Source organism: Diabrotica virgifera, chromosome 9 (genome assembly GCF_917563875.1).
Source record: "Diabrotica virgifera virgifera chromosome 9, PGI_DIABVI_V3a".
Taxonomy (NCBI): domain Eukaryota; kingdom Metazoa; phylum Arthropoda; class Insecta; order Coleoptera; family Chrysomelidae; genus Diabrotica; species Diabrotica virgifera.
In genome coordinates this window covers 183,467,139-183,489,956 of record NC_065451.1, presented here as the reverse complement: position 1 = coordinate 183,489,956, position 22,818 = coordinate 183,467,139, and the positions used below count along the sequence as shown (strand labels likewise).

The following is a 22,818-nucleotide window of genomic DNA, read 5'->3' as shown; positions in this document are numbered from 1 at the left end:
TTAATATTATTTTTTCCAATGCTTCCCCTGCCAGGCCTTGTTCTTTCCCTCTTTCTGGATTTTCACTAATTATTTTTAGGTTCTCATAAGCGTCAATGAATTTGACAAAGTCTTCACGAATGTTGTTATTGTGTATGTATCCCAAATTTAGAGAAAGCTATTCCACGTGGGATACGTCAGTCGTTTCATCAAATCTTATTTGTTCAATTATTTCTTCACCACAACATGTTATTAATTGATTTTGACTACTGCTACTAATGCATGTTCCTCAGGAAGATGTTGTGAATAGGTGTTATGTAAGAGTCTTATCTCCTTAACACTGTGGTGCTAAGGCAAAACCCAATATGTAAAAAAACGTGATTTTGCAGCAGATGAGTTTAAAAGTTCGCGGTGTTGTTGTAATAGTGGACATATCGAAAACAATTTTATTATCTACTGGTTACATGGATGCGTTTAGCCATGTAGGGTTTTGTCATCACATTCTTCATCGCTCAATGTACATATTGGCATTAAAAACGAAAAATCGATAATTTTTGACATATCGGGTTTTGCCTTAGTACCACAGCAATTCCCCTCATTCCTAGGTCCAGCATCTTCGTCCAGAAGCATAAGGCCAGCATCACAATGGCCTCTTAGAGGAATATTTTGTCGACCTAAGAACACTATAGGCCCTACTATTGGTCGTAGTCTTTCTTTATTTTTTGTTTCTGTTTAGACCTCTAAGAGTCTATCTGGTTAATGACTGACTTTTGAGGGTTGCTATAACTGTTTAGAAAATCCAGCTCAACCTGAACGCACTCCTTGTGGTATGATGTTTTTTCATCGGTTTATATGACTCCGTCTTTGCTCATGAGTTTGGCGAAAGATGTTAAAGGTTTCGTGACAAGGCTTTGGGCTGTCATCCCGTTATTGTGACCATATTTATCATTAGAAAAATGAAACGCAATATTTGTAAAACAATTTCTTTTGACTGTGCGAAAATACCAACCAACTCCTTTGTTCTAAGTGCTAGTGACCCAAGTAACGCTTCACTTCTTTTTTATTCTTTGTGTGTATAGAATATGGAAATTTATACGATTTTGATGGCTGTCAAGATCGTTCTAACAATTGGCACTCTGTAAAATTATCAACATTTTGATTTATACAAAACCCAAAAGTCATTCTTGAAGCTTCTCCGTTACTTCTATTTTTCAATTCTAGTCCAGAAAACGTATTTATCCCTGTTTTGTACATACAGTGCGGTGGAATAAGTGTTGCCCCTCCCCGCGTTAACTTGTTTATTTTAAGAATATAAGCAAAACTCTCGGACAGGTCGATTTTTAAACTAACCATAGTATATTATAGCATCAACGTTTCGAACTTTACGCGATCCCTCTTCAGGTGACAGCCATAATTTTGATTTTTTTAAATGGGAAAATACATCAAGTGACACCTCATTTAAAAGCTCTTAAAATACTGATTTCAAAAATGTATAATACTTTTTTCCTGTTTGAGAGCGTAGGCGCAAAATTTCGGTCGAATTCTTTCTAAATGCAAACATTTTTTTCGAATCCTGAAAAAACTAATGAATATTTTAAAAAAATTTAAACGCAGAATGAAATATTACAGTATTCTCGATGCTCCAAAGTCCCTGAGAACTCCTATAATGTTTATTTTAATATAAGTCACAGTGGTGAAAAAAAGAGAAAATTTAGTGTGATTTTTAATTTCAAATATATCATTCCAAAGAAACTTTTTGTTTATTCTAAGAGACTGTCAGCCCTCGGTAATAATCTAATCTTTCATTCTGCGTTTAAATTTTTCAAAAATAATTATTAGTTTCCTCAGAATTCGAAAGAAATCAATGCGTTTAAAAAGAGTTCGACCGAAATTTTGCGCCTACGATTTCAAAAAGGATTAAAGTATTAAACATTTTTGAAATCAGTATTTCAAAAGCTGTTAAATGAGGTGTCACATGATGTACTTTACCATTTAAAAAAATCAAAAATATGGCTGTCACCTGAAGAGGGATCGCGTAAAGTTCGAAACGTTGATGCTATAATATACTATGGTTAGTTTAAAAATCGACCTGTCCGAGCGTTTTGCTTATATTCTTAAAATAAACAAGTTAACAGGGGGGGGCAACACTTATTCCACCGCACTGTATATATCGTCGTCGTGGATGTGAAGAGGGCTAACCCACATTTTCTCAAAAATGAGTAAACTGCAGCATCGCAATCAGAAAGAAAGGTTCCATGTTGTAGTGAAGAGAGCTAAGTGAATATGTTGTTTCATTCAAAATGGAACATTTTCAAAACATGGAACCTTTCTTTCTGATTGCGATGCTGTAGTTAACACATTTTTGAGAAAATGTGGTTTAGCTCTCTTTACATCCACGATGACGATATGTGTTTGAAATAAAAAACATTTGAACGGCAAATATATAAATTTATATTATTCTAAATTCTCGGAGGGGGCCATGGCCCCCATGGCCTCCTCCCTGGATCCGCCCTTGATTTGACATCGATACGAGACTAATTACGAAAACTATTACGCCGAATTTTATTGAAGGTTGTAAAGTTCATCCATTAGCAAAATTAATTGAATTACTTCTAGTAATAGATTATGTCAAGCATAATCATGTATCAATCACATAATAACGCGTAGTAAAAGAAAAGATCACTTTTACGTAAAATATATTTCCATAAAGTTATGTATATGTAGTCCTGGATTAAGAATATTGAGGCCCCTATAATAGGCAACCCAAGCTAGGAGGCCCTTAAGAAACTTTTTCTTTTCCCTTCAAAACCTCGGATAACCCCTCCATCTCCGAGAGGTATTCCCGTGTTAAGTCTATTTTGTGCCACTGTCGAACGGTTACAGTTTTTAATCATTTTCATTTTTTAAAATGATCGTTCGCCTGTTGCGTTTATAATCATTAGCGTAAAAGGGGTGATACACACGCGAGTAAGTACGCGAACTTATGGCTCGCGACCTTTTTCGCGCGTGTATCACCGCAAGTACGCGTACTTTAAGTCCGCCGAGTAAGTACGCCGTCGATCCAACAAGTTTGAAATCTTACTCGTAGCCCGTACGTGTATCGTATCACTGCCACGAGCCGCGAGCCTCGAGCCATCATGTTATTGCGTTTAAAGTTACACTTATATTTTCACTAATTAAGCAAATTGCCTAGAAATAATTCAATCGTTTATTATTGAAAGGAGACAAGTTACATTTTATAAGTTTTGAGAAAACCGTAAAACACTATTTTAAGCTATACTAAATTATTTTGATTATTTGTTTTTGAGTAAACCTAAACCTAATTATTTATAGGCTGCCTTATCCTCCTGATGAAAATATTACCATCTTATCTATGATATTTTGTTTGTTTATGCCTACCTTGTATTAAATTAAAATAGATCAAAAACAAGTGCTATACTTCACATCATGATTTTGACAGCTTACCACGCTTATAAAAAATCAAATTATTCTTCTATTTAACAAAACCTGATCAAAAAAATAATCAAACTCTACTAAAAAAACATAAGATTTCAGCAAAATTAGGTACACAGAAAATAAAAAATTTAACCACGAGGACAGTTTCTAAATTTTTTGCTACCGACGGCGACCGCGATCTTTAAAACCGCGTACTTTAAGTCTGCCGTGTATCACCGACGGCGAGCCGAGTAACTCCGCGATCTTTAAACCCGCGTCCTTAAAGATTGCGTGTGTATCACGCGCTTAAGATAAATTTTACAAGCTACTCACAAATTTCGAAACTTCGATTTGAACCCAAAAAGACTATGAAGCATGAATACATTGTTTTCGCTACCAGTCCTGAAGATGGACTATAAAATATTTGAACTGCAATAGTTCATCATAAATTTCAGGTTCAATATAATCAGTATAGTTTTCTTGTAGTTTTAAAGCACATTCCTTTATTTGAGTATCACTCAGTTTTGGAAAAACGCACAAAACACTCATACGCTGTCAACTGACGACTCAGCTCAATAATTAGCTTATCCAAAATTAGTAGATTCGTTTCAACCTCTAACTTTTCTCCACCCTGTAGAAAAACTTCATTGAAATTAGCATCATCAAAATGTAGTTTTCTTACTCGCGTTTATTTGCTCTCGTCGGCAGAGTATTGTAGATCGCAGACCTTCTGCTCATAGTAAGAAAAATGATCTCTTTGGAATTTTAAGAACTCCAAAAGTGAGTTTAGAAGCTGAACTGCAGTTTTAGGTTCAATATCTTCTATCTGTAATGATTTACAGACAGCGTTGATACGTTCTAAAATTGTTGCCCAAAACTCATTAACTATGAAAGTTTATTTTTTTTTGACATTTCTCACAACAAACACTTAGCTTCATGAACTGTTTCAGCTTTCTGATTAGAGTCTTCAGCAAGAGTATGAAGAGCAGATTTGAAAGCGTTGTAACCTTTAGACAAAGGTCTTGTTGCACGTGTCCTTGCAGTCCATTTTGTGTTGCTTATTCTTTTAAGGTCTAGATCAGATGTTCCCAACCAGTGTGCCGCGGCACACTGGTGTGCCCTGAAGTCCCTGTAGATGTGCCGCGAAATTTGATTATACTCACTATCATTGTAGAGATTATTTATCCAAGTGTGCCGTGGCTGAACCAGTTTTTAAGTTAATGTGCCTCTACCTAGAAATGGCTGGGAACCGCTGGTCTAAATAGTGGTCAATGAGATCGCTTAGTGGAGTTTCATTTAAGCATTTGATCATAACTTCCCAACGGTGCGGTGGGTAGAGGATAAAAAAAGTTGTACACGGACTGAATAAACCCAAAATACGATATTCCATTTGAGGGATAATACGTTAGCCAATCTCTTTTAATGTTTGATCCACTGATATGTTTTTGAAAAACCATAGATTGTGAAAAAGTCTTGTTATGCCTACAAAATTTCCTTTTGATGCTGAAAAACTTCCATCGAGGTTTTTACATTCTAAAGACGTTTCCCAATTCAAAATTGTCGTACTTCTTCAGTTATTGTATTCCGTAATCCAATTCGTAAAAATATATTTAATTTATCTTTACTTGAATTTCAAACTTAGTTTCGGTTTCTGGTTCTTTAACTTCTTGAACTGAGGAATAGAGCTGCAGTTACATGTTTTTTCATCTTCTTCAGTTACGGAAGCTATGTTTCCCTCGTTAAGACGGTGCCGAATATAAGTAGGTAGATACTAAACTGTCCAAGATTCCAAAGAACAGGCCAAAAAATGACAATGGAATCCAATAACATCACCGAAATAATTAAAACCAAGGAAGAAGAATGAGAACATCGCAAAGGTTAATAAAGTATTATTTTTTTGAATAATAAAAAAATATTTTCTATTTTACAGTGCTGTGCTACTACAGTATAAAAGAAGTGGTTACAGAAGTACGTACAGTTGAACCAGAATGCGAATAGACGTGAACATAGTGTGCGCGCTAGCAGATTTCAAATTACGACACAGATCTGCCAGTTTATCGAGAACTTCGTAACTGGTTATGGATTTGGAATGTTTATGGTTTTGGAAGTTTCACTATAAAAGCGATTTGCGACATAGACAAATCTCAGTTTTTCAAAATCAATGTTAAAATTCGCTCAACGAGAAGCAGCTGTTGATAAACCTATCATTGACTTAAAAGCCTTTGTGGCTAATATGACAGGTAATTTAATAAATATTCTAATAGAAAATAGCACATAATCTGAGATTTTTCGGATCCATCATCATTTTCTTTGCCTTATCCCTATGCGGGGTCGGCTTCCCTAATTGCATTTCTCCACAAAATTCTATCTTGGGTCATATCAATGTTAATTCCCTTTACCAACATGTCCTGCCTTATCGTCTCCCCCCAGGTCTTCTTTGGTCTTCCTCTCCTACTCCTTCCAGGAATCTGCACTACAGCAATTCTTCGTATTGGGTGATTAGCGTCTCGATGTTGAACATGACCAAACCATCTCAACCTATGCTCTCTCATTTTGGCATCAATTGGTGCCACACCTAGACTTCCCCTAATATACTCATTTCTAATTTTATCCTTCTTTGTCACTCCACTCATCCATCTAAGCATTCTCATTTCCGCCACATGCATTCGTTGTTCCTCTTTCTTTTTCACTGCCCAACATTCAGTTCCGTACATCATAGCCGGTCTTATGACTGTTTTATAGAATTTTCCCTTCAGCTTCATTGGAATTTTTCTGTCACACAACACACCACTCGCTTCTTTCCACTTCATCCATCCAGCCCTAATTCTACTGCATGCATCTCCATCTATTTCTCCATTACTCTGTAATACCGATCCTAGGTACTTAAAACTATTGCTTTTCAAAATCATTTCACCATCCAAAGATACCATTTTATTTGTAGTAGCTCCATCTTTAAATGAACATTCCAAATACTCTGTTTTTATCCTACTAAGTTTTAAACCTTTTTCCTCCAGAGCTTGTCTCCACTGTTCCAGTTTTTGTTCCAAGTCTCTTTCACTATTTCCTACTAACACGACATCATCAGCATACATTAAGCACCATGGAATGTTACCCTGTAGTTTCGCTGTTGTCTGGTCCAAAACTAATGAGAATAGATACGGACTAAGCACAGAGCCTTGGTGCAATCCTACTTTCACATGAAATTTATCAGTCTCTCCCACACCTGTCTTAACACTAGTCGTTACTCCCTCATACATATCCCTCACAATCTTTACATATTCACCAGGGACTCCTTTTTTATTGAGTGCCCACCACAGAATCTCTCGAGGAACTCTATCATATGCTTTCTCAAGATCAATGAATACCATATGAGCGTTTGTTTCTTTACTCCTGTATTTTTCCATTAACTGCCTTATAATGAAAATTCTCGGATATTTCGGTCTCTTCACGTATCCGTCTATCAATTACTCTTTCCCATATTTTCATGGTGTGGCTAAGCAGTTTTATAGCCCTGTAGTTTGTACATTGTTGTATATCTCCCTTGTTTTTGTAAACAGGTACCAGTATACTGCTTCTCCATTCGTCTGGCATTTGTACAAATTCCATAATTCTATTAAATAGACCTGCTAGCCACCTTGTTCCTGTCTCTCCCAATGCTCTCCATACTTCCCCAGGAATATCATCTGGTCCTACCGCTTTTCCTTTCTTTATTTTTTGAAGCGCTTGAGCCACTTCCTCGTTGGTTATTTTGGTGACCATTGCTGCTACTGTCTCCGTTGACTACAGGCTGTCTGTCAAATTCTTCATTTAATAAGCTGTCAAAGTACTTTCTCCATCTCTTTTTGACATCCCTTTCGTGAACTAGTATTTTATTATTTTCATCTCGAATACATCTAAGCTGATTAAAATCTTTTGCTTTCTTTGCTCTCTGTTTGGCTATTTTATATATCTTCGTTTCGCCTTCCTTGGTATCAAGTTGATCGTATAGGTTTGAATACGCTTCTGCTTTGGCTTTTGCTACTGCTACTTTCGCTTCCTTTTTCGCCACCATATAGTTTTGAAGATCTGTGTCGGATCTGGTTTCTTGCCACTTTTTATATAATTTTCTCTTCTCTTTTATTTTTCCTTGTACTTCGTTTGACCACCACCAAGTCTCTTTATCCTCAAACTTTTTTCCTGACGTTCTCCCAAGTATTTCAATAGCAGTCTCTCTATTACTACTGGCCATTTTTCTCCAAATTGTATTAGGGCTTCCTTTCATGTTTTTTGTGGTCCTCTCCGATATTTGTGTTTAGTTTCGCTTTTTACTTCGATGTCCAGAACAAGCAGCTTATGTTGTTGGCTTACTGTCTCACTAACTATTACCTTGCAGTCCTTGCATTCACGTATGTCTTCTTTCCTTATCATGAAGTAGTCTATTTGGGATTGATGTTGTCCACTTTTGTAGGTAATAAGTTGAGTTTTCTCTCTTTTTAAAGATTGTGTTAACAATCGCCATATCCAATGCTGTTGCCAGTTCAAGCATGTCATCTCCAGCTTTATTTCTAGTTCCAAAGCCTAATCCCCCATGTATTGTTTCATATCCTGTCTTGGTTTGGCCCACATGTGCATTGAAATCACCTCCTATTATAACTTTCTCCTCTGCTGGAATATCACTCAGTACGTCTCCTAATTGATCATAGAAAGCTCTTCTTTCATTCTCACCCAGACCTGTTTGGGGAGCATACACACACACACACACACACACACAACATTCAATACCTCTTTATCAATTACAAATTTCACTGACATCATTCTATCACTCATTTTTACAACTTCTACTACGTTATCTTTCATTTCACTATCAGCAATTATACCAACTTCATTTCTAGTGTTACTACTCCCTATATACCACAATTTGTATCCTTCACCTAGTTCTTTCGCCCTTTGTCCTTTCCACCTAGTTTCTTGAATACAAGCAATTTGAACTCTTCTTCGTTTGAGCGCATCCACTAACTCCAGACTCTTACCTGTAAGACTACCAAGTTTCCACGACCCTATCCTGATTTTTCTAACCTGCAATGGTGTTCCCCCTGAGATAGTCCTCACCCGGAAATCCGAACGGAGGCTCATTTTACTTCCGGCACATTTTACCTCAGGAGATACCATTATTTCAGTATAAGTTTTTTATATCACTGGAGAAGGTCTTTTCATTATTATGGCCTGAAAAGATTTTGTTTGGATATTTGATGCCTGAATGCCTTTTCTATCAGCACCATACCCTGCCCTGCACGTTTAGCCAATACACCACCAATGCAACCAAAGTGCAGTATTACCCCACACCCGCCTGCATTTTTCTGTATAGGCCAGGATCCCTACTGTAAGGACTGCCCTATAAGCCAATGTATTGTTGCCCGTATCCCGCCACTAGGAGGCACGTACTTTGTTCGGGATACATTTTCGGAGAGATTTTTCGGTGAGATTTTTCGGATCCATTTTCAGGAATTTCTGTTTATAGCATCAAAATTTGCAAAGGAGGGCCGCGAAATAGAGCCTATCTCGTGAGTTACCCAACAGTGGCTGAGAAGTTCAGAACCTTTACATCTGAGCAAAAGATGAAGATAGCTACATGACAATGTATAAACATATCGATAAATGTAATGACAATGACAAAGAGAATAATGAAGATTTTGGTGATGGTGCCTCAAATGTTAGGTACATAAAGTTAAAAAGAAAAACAAGATTTATTGTATTGAATTTGCAAATCTACTTGTTTAAAAGCATTTACAAAAGTTTGCAATTAAAAATAGTAATGTTTATGTATACAGAATTTATTATTTCTAGACAAGATAGCGATAGTATTATATTTAAACTATCTACTATCTTCCTACTTTTAATATGTTTGGGTTTGGGTTAGTTTTACTGATATAAATGTTAAAAATCTATTCGTACACTTCTTACACTTTTAGGCCAGGGTAAGAAGACAAAAATATACCCTGTTCGTGACACTGCAGGTGTTGTTTCAGAAATGTAGAGATGTCAGCTGTGATGTTTTTGCATGCCTGATTGACTACAATTGACTACAAGAAGGCTTTATAAAATAAATTATTAGAAGAATTTTTTACTAAGCAACAACACTTTTGTTCATTTTAGTTGTATTTTGTATTTTGACAACGACTCCCGATTTGGGCGTCGAAACGTTAATAATTTTTTTTCAATTTAATTGTGGCTTATTTCCCATTTAAATAGTTAATTATAAAAATGCCAAAGGGAAACAGCTTCAGAACAACATTAAGAAGACTTTCGATAGAGTCAAGCATGAACAAATGATGGAAGTGCTGAAGAGGACAGGGATTGACGGAAGAGACCTGAAAATAATAGCTAACCTGTATTGGAATCAATCAGCAATGCTCCGAGTAGATGGAGAATATACAGAGCAGGTCAAAATCTTTACATTATAAGAGTACCTAATATCCTACAAGCGTTTCTTGGTGTATTATGCAGTGAAACGTAAGAATTTCGTGATTTATTTTGTTTTGAAGAATCGTTGTTGCCCCTTTATTTTTTGCTGTAATACTTCTGGCTCCATCAGTTGCTATTGAAACAATTTTATTTAAATCATCTCATTGTCTTCAAGGCATTTTTGCACGGCATTCGCTATATCTTCAATATTAAAAATATAGGTATACCTAACAAACAAAAAGGGCAACTAGTGCCGTGTATTTTACATCGCAAGACTCATCTATAGCACGGAATAAGGCGGAAGAAAGTTGAATATCTTCCACCTGCAAATATGTTTTTCACATTTGAAGATATTTTAGCTATTCTATCTTGTACTGTTTTAGCGGATAGTGGCAAATATTTGATTTTTTCAAGATTTCTGGTTTGTTTTTGAAATCACGATGCAGTTTAGAAGGCTTTTTAAATGTCTTTTTTTTTGTAAAATAAATAATATTTGCGTGTGGAATTAAAGAGCCGCAGCATCACATCCAAAGAGCCGCATGCGGCTCGCGAGCCGCAGGTTGCCGACCCCTGCCCTAGCCACAAAAATAAACATTCCAAGACCCTTGTTGAGCTGCCCCCCCCCCACTTGCAAAAATTAAAAAACAAATAGCCCTGATTTATGAGCTATTTATGAGCTTTCATATTCCGCAAAGTAAAAATTTTGAGCTCGTTCCACTGAGTAGGAATTTAATACTTTAGTGGGGGGGGGGCCACTACTTTAAAATAGGAATATTGAATCGGTTTTTGCGGCAGAATTATGAGCTATTTATGAGCTCTTGAAATTATATAGTTTCGATTTTTGAGCTCATCCCCTTCACCCCCAAACAACCCTTTAATTGATTTAACTTAAGAGAAAAATGCTGAGAAAACTTAAAATAATATATCGTATTGCGGATATAATTCCTATAGCTTATATATTCTAAGAATAAACTATTAAATCACGTGCATTTCGATTATTGAGCTACAACCCCTTCGCAAGAAAACCACCCTATCTTCCCGGCTTAAGAGAAAGTTGTACTTAAATGCATTAAATTAATTATTTGGCGACTACATATCATTTAATAATTTATAAGCTTCCAAATTACGCACATTTAGATCAGTAACTTGCAATTTATTTTGTATAGTGCTGTCACTGAAGGTTAAAAGTCAACGATTACCTTCAATTTCGGTGAACCTTCATCGATTTTCACGAAAATTGGTCAGTGGTTAGAGGATACCTCAAGAAACAAAGGTGACATGGTACCACCTTGCGCCTTTACCCTGAGGGTGGATACCGCCCCTTCTCGGGGGTGAAAATTATTTTATAAAAAATAACTGCACAAATCTATAAAAGAACAAATTATAAGCAAAATTTATTATATAAAGTTATTAAAATAAGTCAATACCTTTTAAGTTATTAAAGATCAAAAATTTTAATTATTCGTGAAAAAAATGCATGTTTTGAAGCGGTTTTTCGTAAATCACTGAAAAACTGTAAGTTTTTACAAAAAAGTTAATAGTAGTTTAATTCGTATAGCTTATATTCTAAGAATAAACTCTTAAATCACGCGCCTTTCGATTATTGAGCTACAACCCCTTCGCAAGAAAACCATCCCATATTCCCGGCTTAAGAGAGAGTTGTACTTAAAATAATTTAAATTAATTATTTGGCGACTAGATATCGTTTAATAATTTATGAGCTCGCAAAATATGCGCATCTCAATTATTGAATTGCCAGTTTCTTTCTATAGTGCAGTCACTGAAGGTAAAAAGTCAACTATGACCTTCAATTTCGGTAAATCTCCATTCATTTTCACGAAATTATTTTAAGTACAACCCTCTCAGCCGGGAATATGGGATGGTTTTCTTGCGAAGGGGTTGTAGTTCTATAATCGAAAGGCGCGTGATTTAAGAGTTTATTCTTAGAATATGAGCTATACGAATTAAACTACTATTAACTTTTTTGTAAAAACTTAGTTTTTCAGTGATTTACGAAAAACCGCTTCAAAACATGCATTTTTTTTCACGAATAATTAATATCTTTGATCTTTAATAACTTAAAAAGTATTGACTTATTTTAATAACTTTATATAATAAATTTTGCTTTTAATTTGTTCTTTTATTGATTTGTGCAGTTATTTTTTATAAAATAATTTTCACCCCCGAGAAGGGGCGGTATCCACGCTCAGGGTAAAGGCGCAAGGTGGTACCATGTCACCTTTGTTTCTTGAGGTATCCTCTAACCACTGACCAATTTTCGTGAAAATCGGTGAAGGTTCACTGAAATTGAAGGTAATCGTTGATTTTTACCTTCAGTGACTGCACTATACAAAATAAATTGCAATTTACTGATCTAAATACGCGTATTTTGGAAGCTTATAAATTATTAAATGATATGTAGTCGCCAAATAATTAATTTAATGCATTTTAAGTACAACTTTCTCTTAAGCCGGGAAGATAGGGTGGTTTTCTTGCGAATGGGTTGTAGCTCAATAATCGAAATGCACGTGATTTAATAGTTTATTCTTAGAGTATATAAGCTATAGGAATTATATCCGCAATACGATATATTTTAAGTTTTCTCAGCATTTTTCTCTTAAGTTAAATCAATTAAAGGGTTGTTTGGGGGTGAAGGGGATGAGCTCAAAAATCGGAACTATATAATTTCAAGAGCTCATAAATAGCTCGAAATTCTGCCGCAAAAACCGATTCAATATTCCTATTTTTAAGTAGTGGGGGGGGCTGACTCAGCCCCCCCCCCTCCACTAAAGTATTAAATTCCTGCTCAGTGGAACGAGCTCAAAATTTTTAATTTGAGGAATATGAAAGCTCATAAATAGCTCATAAATCAGGGCTATTTGTTTTTTGATTTTTGCAAGTGGGGGGGGGGGGCAGCTCAACACGGGTCATTCCAAGAAGTAAGTAGTCTAGTCTAGTATAAATACAGTAAACACATTTCCATTGCTTAAATTCATAGGAACTTTACTCATCAATAACAACATTACAACATACAACAATAGAAAATTAGAAAACAGTTTCCACGAATCTCTAATCTTTTTCAGCGCTAAAACTGCAACGTTTACCAACAGAATCACGATTCTGAAACGTGAACAGCACGCCTGGGCCAATAAGAAACGAGCTTCCGAGACCCTGCGTTTCAAGACCGTTCATAAAAACCGCCTATCGTCTATGATATTTACCACGGGTCATACGAAAAGCCCCGCAGCCCGCACCCGCAAGCCGTAAACCGCAAGTTGAGTTTATTTCTGTAAAGCGCTTCGAGCTGAACAGACGTGATTATTTTAGTGCTAAAAATTAACTGTGATTATTTTCGAATATTTTCCAAAGAATCTTTGAAGCAACTACTCTCTAATAACTAACCGGTAAGTGAAATAAATAAATTCTGTTATTCTAACCTTACATTTGACGAGCTTTGGATAATTGTGTGTTTTTTGGCTTCCGGATAAAGTTACTGACCTTCGGTCGCAAAAATTTGTTTTCTATAAATAGTTGACACATTTCTTTACATAGGCGTACCAATGCTGCGGCCAGGCGTACCCATATTACGTGGATTCTAAATAATTCTGTTATTACAATCAGTTTTTTATTAATTCGTTAACTTCGTAAATTTAATCAATAAAATTACTAGACGTTACTAGTATTCAGTACGTAAGAATTATTCTAGAAGTCCAGAATACTCCCAGGCCAGAACAAGAACATTCTAAAAATTGTAAAGCTATTCGATTGGTACAACTGTAAATCGGTCGATAACCGCTGTAAATTTTGTATGCATGTGCCATATGTGTGCAAATTAATATTCTCTTCGGTCTTCGAGTTTCCTTTTACCCACATCATAGAGACGTTATGTGAAAGTGGGTTTCTATATTTAGACAATAATTTTTGCATACCAGACAGGTTTGCCACGCTTTCAAATTACGGATTTTAGATTTTAGAAAGAAGAAAACACTTTTTTTCTTTTTTTTTTGCAGTTTGTTAACAACAGTAATTATATTAAAAAATATTTTTCCACCCTTCATTCTATATTTCCTTTTTTTTTATTGAATGTAGATATATTTATGACTAAAGAGTAGTATAGAGTAAATCTATCTTGCTTACATAGTAAATAGTCCAGAGTAATAAGAATTTTCTCGGGACACTCAAAGATCCAGGTAGCTGACTACTTTTTTAGTTATTGTAGACCTATAAGGAAGAAAACCTAGGTACCTGTTTCCTGCCTAGAGTTCGCGTCCGTTTTTTAATTATTAACAATTTGGTGCAAAAATCGCGATTTTTTCGATTTTTTGACCTCCATTCAAAAGCTAATTAGTAATAGTTGACATAAAATTACAAAATTCAGATTTTTAGAACATTGAAAACCTTCAAAATGCCGATTTTTGAAAGTTGATTTGTTGCTATGCAAACTGCAAAATAAGTGAAAATCGTTATTTGTTAATAACTTTGACTAAAACTACCTTAGAACTTTCGCGTTTCACCCAAAGTTGGGTATTGGCGTACTTAACAAACCTTCAAAATTTGAGACCGATCCAATAATTAGTTTAAGAGTTATTCTATTTGTTTATCCCAGAGACCTTTATTTTGCAATAAGATAAGACAGAAAATAATGAAGATAGGGCAATTCTGAGTATGCCAAACGAAAGTAGAAGAGTGATAGTATCAAAATGTATTAAAAAAGATAAAAAAAATAATTAATATAGTCAAAAATCCTAATGCCAAATTTTTTAGTTTAAAATAACTAAAAATGTTATCCATAGAAATAATCTTTTTAAATACTGTAAAGTTGCAGTATCGTACGGATCTGATAAATGTCAAAGACAAAAAATTTCAAAAAGTCAATACTTGTCAAAAATTTCGCGTGTTGAAAAATAAAATAAATCGATATCAAACTCCTCCAAAAAAAAAAACTTCTTTGTATACTTTCCATTTTGTTAATTTTTTTATTTAGCTTAATGCCTTGACAAATTGACAACTAATGGCCCTTGGCATTTTTGTTAAATTTTGTAAAATATATTTATATTATTTTGATTTTTTAATTTTAATCAACCTATTCTAGGTACACCACTGGTAACGTCACTTTGACGTAAAAGGTGCGTTTAAACGAAGTGAAATTTAAAAAAAAATGTCTCCTAGATACGTAAGCCTGTAAACTATTCAATGATCGTAACTGTACCTTCACAGCACCCTCTATGATTTTTCAAAAATGTAATTCAAACGATTACTAGGGGGAACCTACAAATCCACAGAGTTGAAATATGTATGTACTGAAAAAGCAATTTCAAACTAATATAATTTTCTGTATCTCCGGATCAACTCAATGGATTTTGATCTTTCTTTTTTAATTTGTATGTAATTTCTACGTACATTACAAATACCTATATGCAATTTGTTTATAAATTTATTAAATAAACAGTCTAATTTGTTTAAACAATTCTTGAAAAAATATTTTTTTACAAAAATCTATTTTTTTTAATCATAGTATCATTAATGATCATAGAAAAAGTTACAGTACACTTTAATAAATAAATGATTTTTATTAGATAATTAGATATTAATTGAAGATAATTTATTTAATAAAGTAACCTTAACTTTTTCTATTATTAATAACGATAGTATGATTAAAATCAAGGATTTTTGGGAAAAATTATTTTTTCAAAAATTGTTTAAACAAATTAGACTGTTTATTAATTAATAAATGTCTAGACAAATTGTATATTTGTAATGAACAGAAAAATTACATACTAATTAAAAAAAGAACGATCAAAATATATTCAGTAGATCCCGAGATACCTATAGAAAATACTAGTTTTAAGTTGCCTTTTTACTTTATCGTACTACATACGTAGTATGAGTATAATAGATAAAGTTATAGGATCGTGCAAAAAATTTTTTTTCAGATTTCACTTTTTTTGACGTTTTGAGTCCCCCTGAGTGTAAAAAGCAAATAAAAAAAACATGTAGGAAGTATGTACGTATGTCTGTATGTATGTCTGTACGTACGTATGTCGCCACCGCCCAGCAAAAACTACTGGACCGATTTCGATGAAATTTGGTATGAGTAAGTTTAAGAGAATTTTGTCGAGAAACTAAGCTTTTGAAAAAAACCTCTCAAAGGGGGGCCGAAATAGGGGGGTTATTTGGGGCCCATTTTTGCAAATTTTGACCGAAACGAATGAAATTTAACATAAAGTTAGCTTATCGATAGGTGAATAGAAATACGGAATTTGACATTTCCAAATCCAAAATGGCGGCCAGCATGGCCGACCTCCCACCCGATACATTTCCCTACCAATCTAAAAACTTGTTTAAGATAAATTTAATTTGAAAAAACATTTATATAGCCTAAAGATGGGCCTATAACAAGAATATTATCGTTTTTCAGAAAAAGTTATGGGTTGCCTATATTTAAGGGGTCAAAATTTGACATAACTTTGAACTAGATTTTCTCAAAAATGGCTCCAAGGAATTTGTTTATTTTTTGATATATTTTTGATATCTTATCGGTTAATTCAATAACATTAGTCAGATTTCTTATCTCCTCATAGGAGGGGAGTTATAAATTTTTTTTAAAAAAATATTCGAGTGCCCGTAACTTCCTCTGTAATAGAAACTATAATTTGAAATTTGGCATACATATAGAGTGCTTTATTATCTATTAGCTCAATAAATTTTACCCACAATATGGCTTCCGGTTGAACCGGAAATGAAAAAAAATCTTAATTTTTTAGATACGCCCTGTATATTTTTACATATTTTGAAAGAATGTAAAATTACCTTTCCAATGTCATAAAACTCGTTGCTGTAGCTCAAAAACTCGAAAAGTTACAGAAAATAGAAATTTTGCTAGAATCTTGTGTGTGTCCCCTCTCACGCGATCATAGCAGAGCATTATTATAGGGCAGTCAATGAGGGTATTTGTCTCCGAATTCCATCCTACTACATCGATGTACTTGATATTTTCACAGTAACTATAGTTCAGAGAAATAAGGAAAAAAAATATCGTGTTGGTGACACATCCCCCTCCAGGCTGAAACCAAATTTTTCGAGTAATATGGTTATCTATAATAATAACCTATATGTTTCCTGCAGCCGATTTTGATGATATACATAGTTATAAACAAATGAAGATCAGAAAACGGTAAATTTTCGCTTTTTTCGTCTATAACCAAAAAGTTAAGTATTTTAAACAAATTTGAGAGTAATAAACTCATAAACCGTATAAAAAACTTCAATATGGCGTTCGCTGAATATGTCTATCCTTATTCGTTACTTAGAAAATTGCCAAATAAATCATAAATTTTGAGTTTTTATAAATATTCATAACTTATGTAAAAATTAACTTAGAACCTTCTTATTACACGGAAAGCTGAGACTTATGGTGCTTAAATTATACCCTAAATTTCAAAGCAATTGGTCAAATAGTATAAAAGTTATTTAATTTGTTTATCCAAAATTAATTTTTTTTGCAACACTGTAAGTCAGAAAATGATGAAGTTACAGTAATATTTTGGATAGTTTATAAAAGAAGAAAATTTACAGTATTAATTTAATTTAAAAAAAATGACAAAAAATAATTATAAATATTGCAAAATAATTTTGCAAAATCATGTGAATTAAAAAATGGGGGGGCTAACTTTGTCCCTAAATCTCCTAGAACAGTTGCTTTTCTTTCTAAATGTGTATAAAAATTCAGTCTTTCTAAATATGAAAAAATAATTTTTCTACGGGTAACGGTTAAAAAGTTATTCTAATTGTTTATAAGTAAGCAAAAAATCGACATGTTTTTACAAAATAATTTTACACTGTTTAAAATTATTTTTTGTCATTTATTTTTAATTAAGGTAATAGTATAAATGTTCTTCTTTCATAAACTGTCCGAAGTATTATTGTAACCTCATAATTTTCTGACTTATAGTGTTGCAAAAAAAATGAATTTGGGAAAAATAAATTAAATAACTTTTAAACTATTTGACCAATTGCTTTGAAATTTAAAATATAATTTAAGTACAAGAAGTCTCGGGATTCCGTGTAACAAGAAGATTCTAAGTTAATTTTTACCTAAGTTATGAATATTTATAAAAACTCAATATTTATGATTTATTTTGCAATTTTCTAAGCAACCAATAAGGATGGACATATTCAGCGAATGCCATATTGAAGTTTTTTATACGATTTATGAGTTTCTTACTCTCAAATTTGTTTAAAGTGCTTAACTTTTTGGTAATAGACGAAAAAAGCGATAATTTACCGTTTTTCGATCTTCATTTGTTTATACCTATGTATATCATCAAAATCGGCTGCAGGAAACATATATGTTAATAATATAGATGTCCATACTACTCAAAAAATTTGGTTTCGGCCTGGAGGGGGAAGTGTCACGAGAAAAACCTTATTTCTCTGGACTAGTAGGGAATAGCTCAAGAAACAAAATCTACCCTATATAATATGGCGCTTTTATCTTGGGGCAATTCCCACCCCTTCAAGGGGGTGGAAAATATGTTGGCCAAAATAAGCATGGAGGTGGCTAGAGAACCTATTTTTTAAGCAAAAACTGATCTATACTTTTTCTTGAGAACTCAATACTTTTTGAGTTATGCGTAGTTGAAAATTGGCCATTTTCATTTAAAAATGACACGTTTTCGGACGGTTTTTTGTGAATACCTTAAAAACTATGCATCAAACTAAAAACAGTATATAAATTTTTTTAGATTATAAATAATAAAGAGATTCGTTCCTTCGTAAATTTTCTATTTATAATACAAAAAGAGATATGGTAGGTAAAAAGAGTTTGTTTTTTTGGTGCATGCCCAAAGTACTCATGCTTTTGTAGTGTTTGAAAAGGCATTTAAAACGAGCACCGTTAAAATGTCGGTTACATTCAAACTAAGCGAGATATGGTGCAAAAGAATATATGACTAATGTACTTTAAGGAAAAATGAGAAGTACATACATTTAACCCATCATCCACCAGAATTTAAATGCATTGTTTTTCTTTTGCAATACCTCTTAATATAGTGTTATTTGTATTTTCAAACAGTTGGACGGGTGAAAAAAATAAGATCAAATTATAGAGCGCATTTTTAACTTTTCTTAAAATTCTTCCTTTTGCTCCATGCAGTTCAAAAATAAAAATGTTCTATCCCCGAGAAGTGGTGGGAACCGCCCCCATGATAAAAGCGCCATAGTATATCTAGACACGGCGGTCACAAGCACTTAAGTCATTTTTTTATGAAAAATACATAATCTCGCAAACTAACCAAATTTGTGTAATACACCAACTGGAATAAACACCTAAGTCATATACCGCTTATATATCAAAGTATTTTATCGTGCTCTTTATAACTCTTTATTTTTATTTCATAAAGGTGGCTGTAATAAACACTTAACTCGACTTAAGTACTTTTACTCAATCATAACAAATATAGCGAGTTCGATGTGAAACGGCGTTTTAAACCACTTATATAGATATAGGTATTTATGCTCGTCAATTTTTTTTTCTAAAATATTATATTGTTAGTGACATAAATATTAAGTACATGCAGAGTCAGTGTATTTCGTGATGATATTGATATCCACAGTCGGTTCTTCCTCTTTTGTTTATACAAGACACTTGAGTTTTGGGGTGAATCTTCGTTTTAAAACCATTTTCAATTATTAGTTCCGATAAAGTTGACGGCCTGATCTGGTGATAGTTTTATTAGTCTGAAATTTATTTCTAATAAATAATGAAATGGATTTAAATAGTAAATTAAGTCTTAGAGGTAGACAGATATTGGAGCTAGTTTGACAAACACTAGTTTCGGATACACCTGAACCTGGTATGTATTATTTTTGTGGATAATATTTTTTTCATCTATCTATGGTACGTAAAGAGTGCAGAAAATTCTTAAAAAATTGAAAACTTCTAGATGTGTTCCATTGGTGTAGAAATGTTAAAGTAAAGGGAAAACGATGTACCTATAATTAAAAACCGTTTAAAGGATGAAGTTGATTTTGATTACAATAATATTAATTTAATTGGATTACGGACATCATTCTTAGAATTTACGTACCAAAGAAAAGAGGGGTGCTTTTACGCTTCTACCAATTTCTATCATTTGAATGTATGACTTGCATTTAAATGAATGGTTGTGAAATGTTTTAAAAAATTTAGTAGATGATTTTATAAAGAAAAATATTATAAATCCTTTAAATTTACTATCAGATTTAAAAAAAATGTATCTAACTATTAGAAAATCTCTGGTGCAAGCGTAAATGACACATATTTTAATCTGTTTTTGATACCTACTTAATTGAATTTTCGTTTCTTATAGTTAATCAGGAAGACTTAGTAGCAGAACCTGAGCCAAGTACATCGGGTATCCAGAAATCGTATATTCCAGAAAAAAACTTGAAATAAGTGATTACTCAAGTGACGATTCTGTTACTGACCCTACATGTGTACCTGAAAGTTCTAATGGTGTCGTAGGGCATACACAATTGGAAGTTAATGACGTGCATAATCCTCCTGAGATTCTTTCTTCTTCTGATGATATTACACAAGCAGTTACAGTTACAGAAAACAGAAAGAGAAAACGGGAAAGAAAAACTAAATACGGCTATGCAAGTTTATCATCCACATGACTGGATGCAACTGATTCGTACAAGCAGTAATAAATTTAAGGTTGTTGAAATGCAACAGGCTGATTTCTTTGATTTTGCTGCTTTGCTTAAAGGTCCTCTTATTATGCGAAAAAAAGATTGCGGTGGTAATAATTTTAAGTGGTTTGACGTTAAATGGCTTTCTTACGGACGCGATTTCGGTAGTATTAATTATAAAACATCCCTTCAGCAAAATGAGCCGTTCAAAACTATTTCTTTCAAAAGAACAACAAGACAAACAAGACATTTTATATTGCAGCCAATTACGGACCAACAGTTGGCAATAAGTGAAGAGAAAAAGCGAGATTTAATTTCTTTGCTACCTTTATTACCGGAATACTTTCATCACTTTTACGAAAATCTAAAGACTGCTGCCGATGTTAGAGACGTAGATCCGTACTTGGACAGAGACGAGAGTGACTTATAATAAATGTTTATTTAATAAATATTGATTTTGTATATTGAAGACTTAATAAAAATTGTTACTCATAGTACCTTTCTTGAATTGTTACTCATAGTACCTTAACCACTTAAGTCAAATTTTCCAGTTGAACATAATAACTTATGTCAGTTATTTTATTGTTTAATGATAATGCATTAATATGGATAGCACAGTTGAAAGGCTCATAAATAATATCATACAAATACATTATAAAAGAGAATATTTGCCTTTAAACTTTTTCACCAGACACTTTAAACCTTCCCCTGTAAAATTTTTCTTATTTTCAATTTAAGACTTAAGTGTTTATTCCTTCCGGGTCTAGATATAGTATAATAGGATAGACTTTGAATTAGGAGATTGGGCTTTGGGCTACTCCCAAAATTTTATTAAAATCCATCCAGTAAAATGAAAATATTGTAAACTATTAATTTCTCAGAAAAATAAACTAATTTGAAATGAAAGTATGACTAATATTCTATTGATTTAGGTATGCAATAATCTATAGTGTGTCCCCGAACATTCTCTCAAATGCAGGAATTAATGATGCGTAGAACCATAAAATATTTTCAAGTATACAAGGTGTTTCTAAAATATCAAAATAACGAGTAACTTTGTTATTTTTATAGAATGCCAGTATCTAGTACGATAACGATAATAGATCGGTACGATAAAGTTCTCGGGCGGCCCTTCCGTCCAGCGTTTTTAGTTTTTGAACTCGTGTATTTGTCGGCTCCCAGCTCCCCCGTCACTTACCGCGACTAGTCACCAATTGAACTACATTTTTAAAAATTCGTGTAAAATATCAGCTTTTCTAATATGTAAAATGATTTTTTCTACGGACAATATTTTTAAAGTTATTCTAAATGTTTATAAACTACAAAATTTCACAAATTTGGCATTATCTTTTTTTAGTACATTTTGATAGCATCAGTTTTCTACTTTCATTTGGCATACGCAGAATTGCTCTATCTTCATTATTTTCTGTCTTATGTTATTGCAAAATAAAGGTCTCTGAGATAAACAATTAAAATAAATTCCTTAAATAATTAATGGATCGGTCTCAAATTTTGAGGGTTTGTTAAGTACTCCAATACCCAACTTTGGGTGAAACACTCAAGTTCTAAGCTAGTTTCAGTAAAAGCAATGGTAAAAGTTATTAACAAAAAACGATTTTCACTTATTTGCAGTATTCGTAGCAACAAATTAACTTTTTAACTTTCAAAAATCGGCATTTTGAAGGTTGATTAATGTTCTAAAAAATTAAATTTTGTAATTTTATGTCAACTATTTATTTAGCTTTTGAATGGGGTGAAAAAAATCGAAAAAATCGCGATTTTTGCACTAAATTGTTAATAATTAAAAAACGGACGCGAACTCTACTGCCGTGCTAAGCCCAAAGGCGGGAACTGATTTTTTATCGAAAATGAGATTTTTGTATTTTTAGATGAAATAGGGTATTTAGTATATATTTATAAAGTTTTTGGAGTTGTAGAAGCATTATATTTTAAATAAAATTGCAATTTTGTTAGCGGTATCTACACTTTTCATTTAAATTACTAAGCCATTTGGCGGCAAATGTTAAATATTATGGCGTTTTGACAGTATATGCTACAGTTGCCGTCCATATACCTTAGCATATTGCACTTACCGCTAATCTACTTTCAAGAATGCTACGCCCACATTTAGAAACCGCCAAATCGCCTTTGTATTACAAAGTAAATTCGGCCTAACTTTACAATAAATTATTGTGTTAGTTAAAAGAGTTCTGCGTGTGTGTGTGTTCACAAAGAGGGGATGGCATTAGATAGTTAGTAAAAGAAATAATTAGCGAGGATGGTAAGAAA

General features: G+C 33.4%; 2 protein-coding genes across 3 annotated transcripts in view; both read left to right on the top strand.

The window, feature by feature from the left end:
* The first annotated feature begins 13,059 nt into the window (after positions 1-13,059).
* The window catches only part of LOC126891823 (uncharacterized), a 55,841-nt gene continuing 46,082 nt past the window's right edge, over positions 13,060-22,818 (top strand). Inside the window, exon 1 of one of the 2 annotated variants that reach the window (XM_050661102.1) lies at positions 13,060-13,259. The gene's annotated coding sequence lies outside the window, so the exon portion shown is untranslated. The remainder of the gene's footprint in view (positions 13,260-22,818) is intronic. The other variant, XM_050661101.1, reaches the window with a different exon arrangement.
* On the top strand, positions 18,195-21,023 carry LOC126891824 (uncharacterized). The gene is made up of 2 exons (XM_050661104.1): positions 18,195-19,709; positions 20,205-21,023. The coding sequence occupies exon 2, from the start codon at positions 20,381-20,383 to the stop codon at positions 20,957-20,959; it is 579 nt and encodes a 192-aa protein (XP_050517061.1). The 5' UTR covers positions 18,195-19,709; positions 20,205-20,380; the 3' UTR covers positions 20,960-21,023.

What these genes read in the sequence shown, in the direction of transcription:
- LOC126891824 (XM_050661104.1), top strand. Translation starts at nt 20,381, where the DNA reads ATGACGTGCATAATCCTCCTGAGATTCTTTCTTCTTCTGATGATATTA.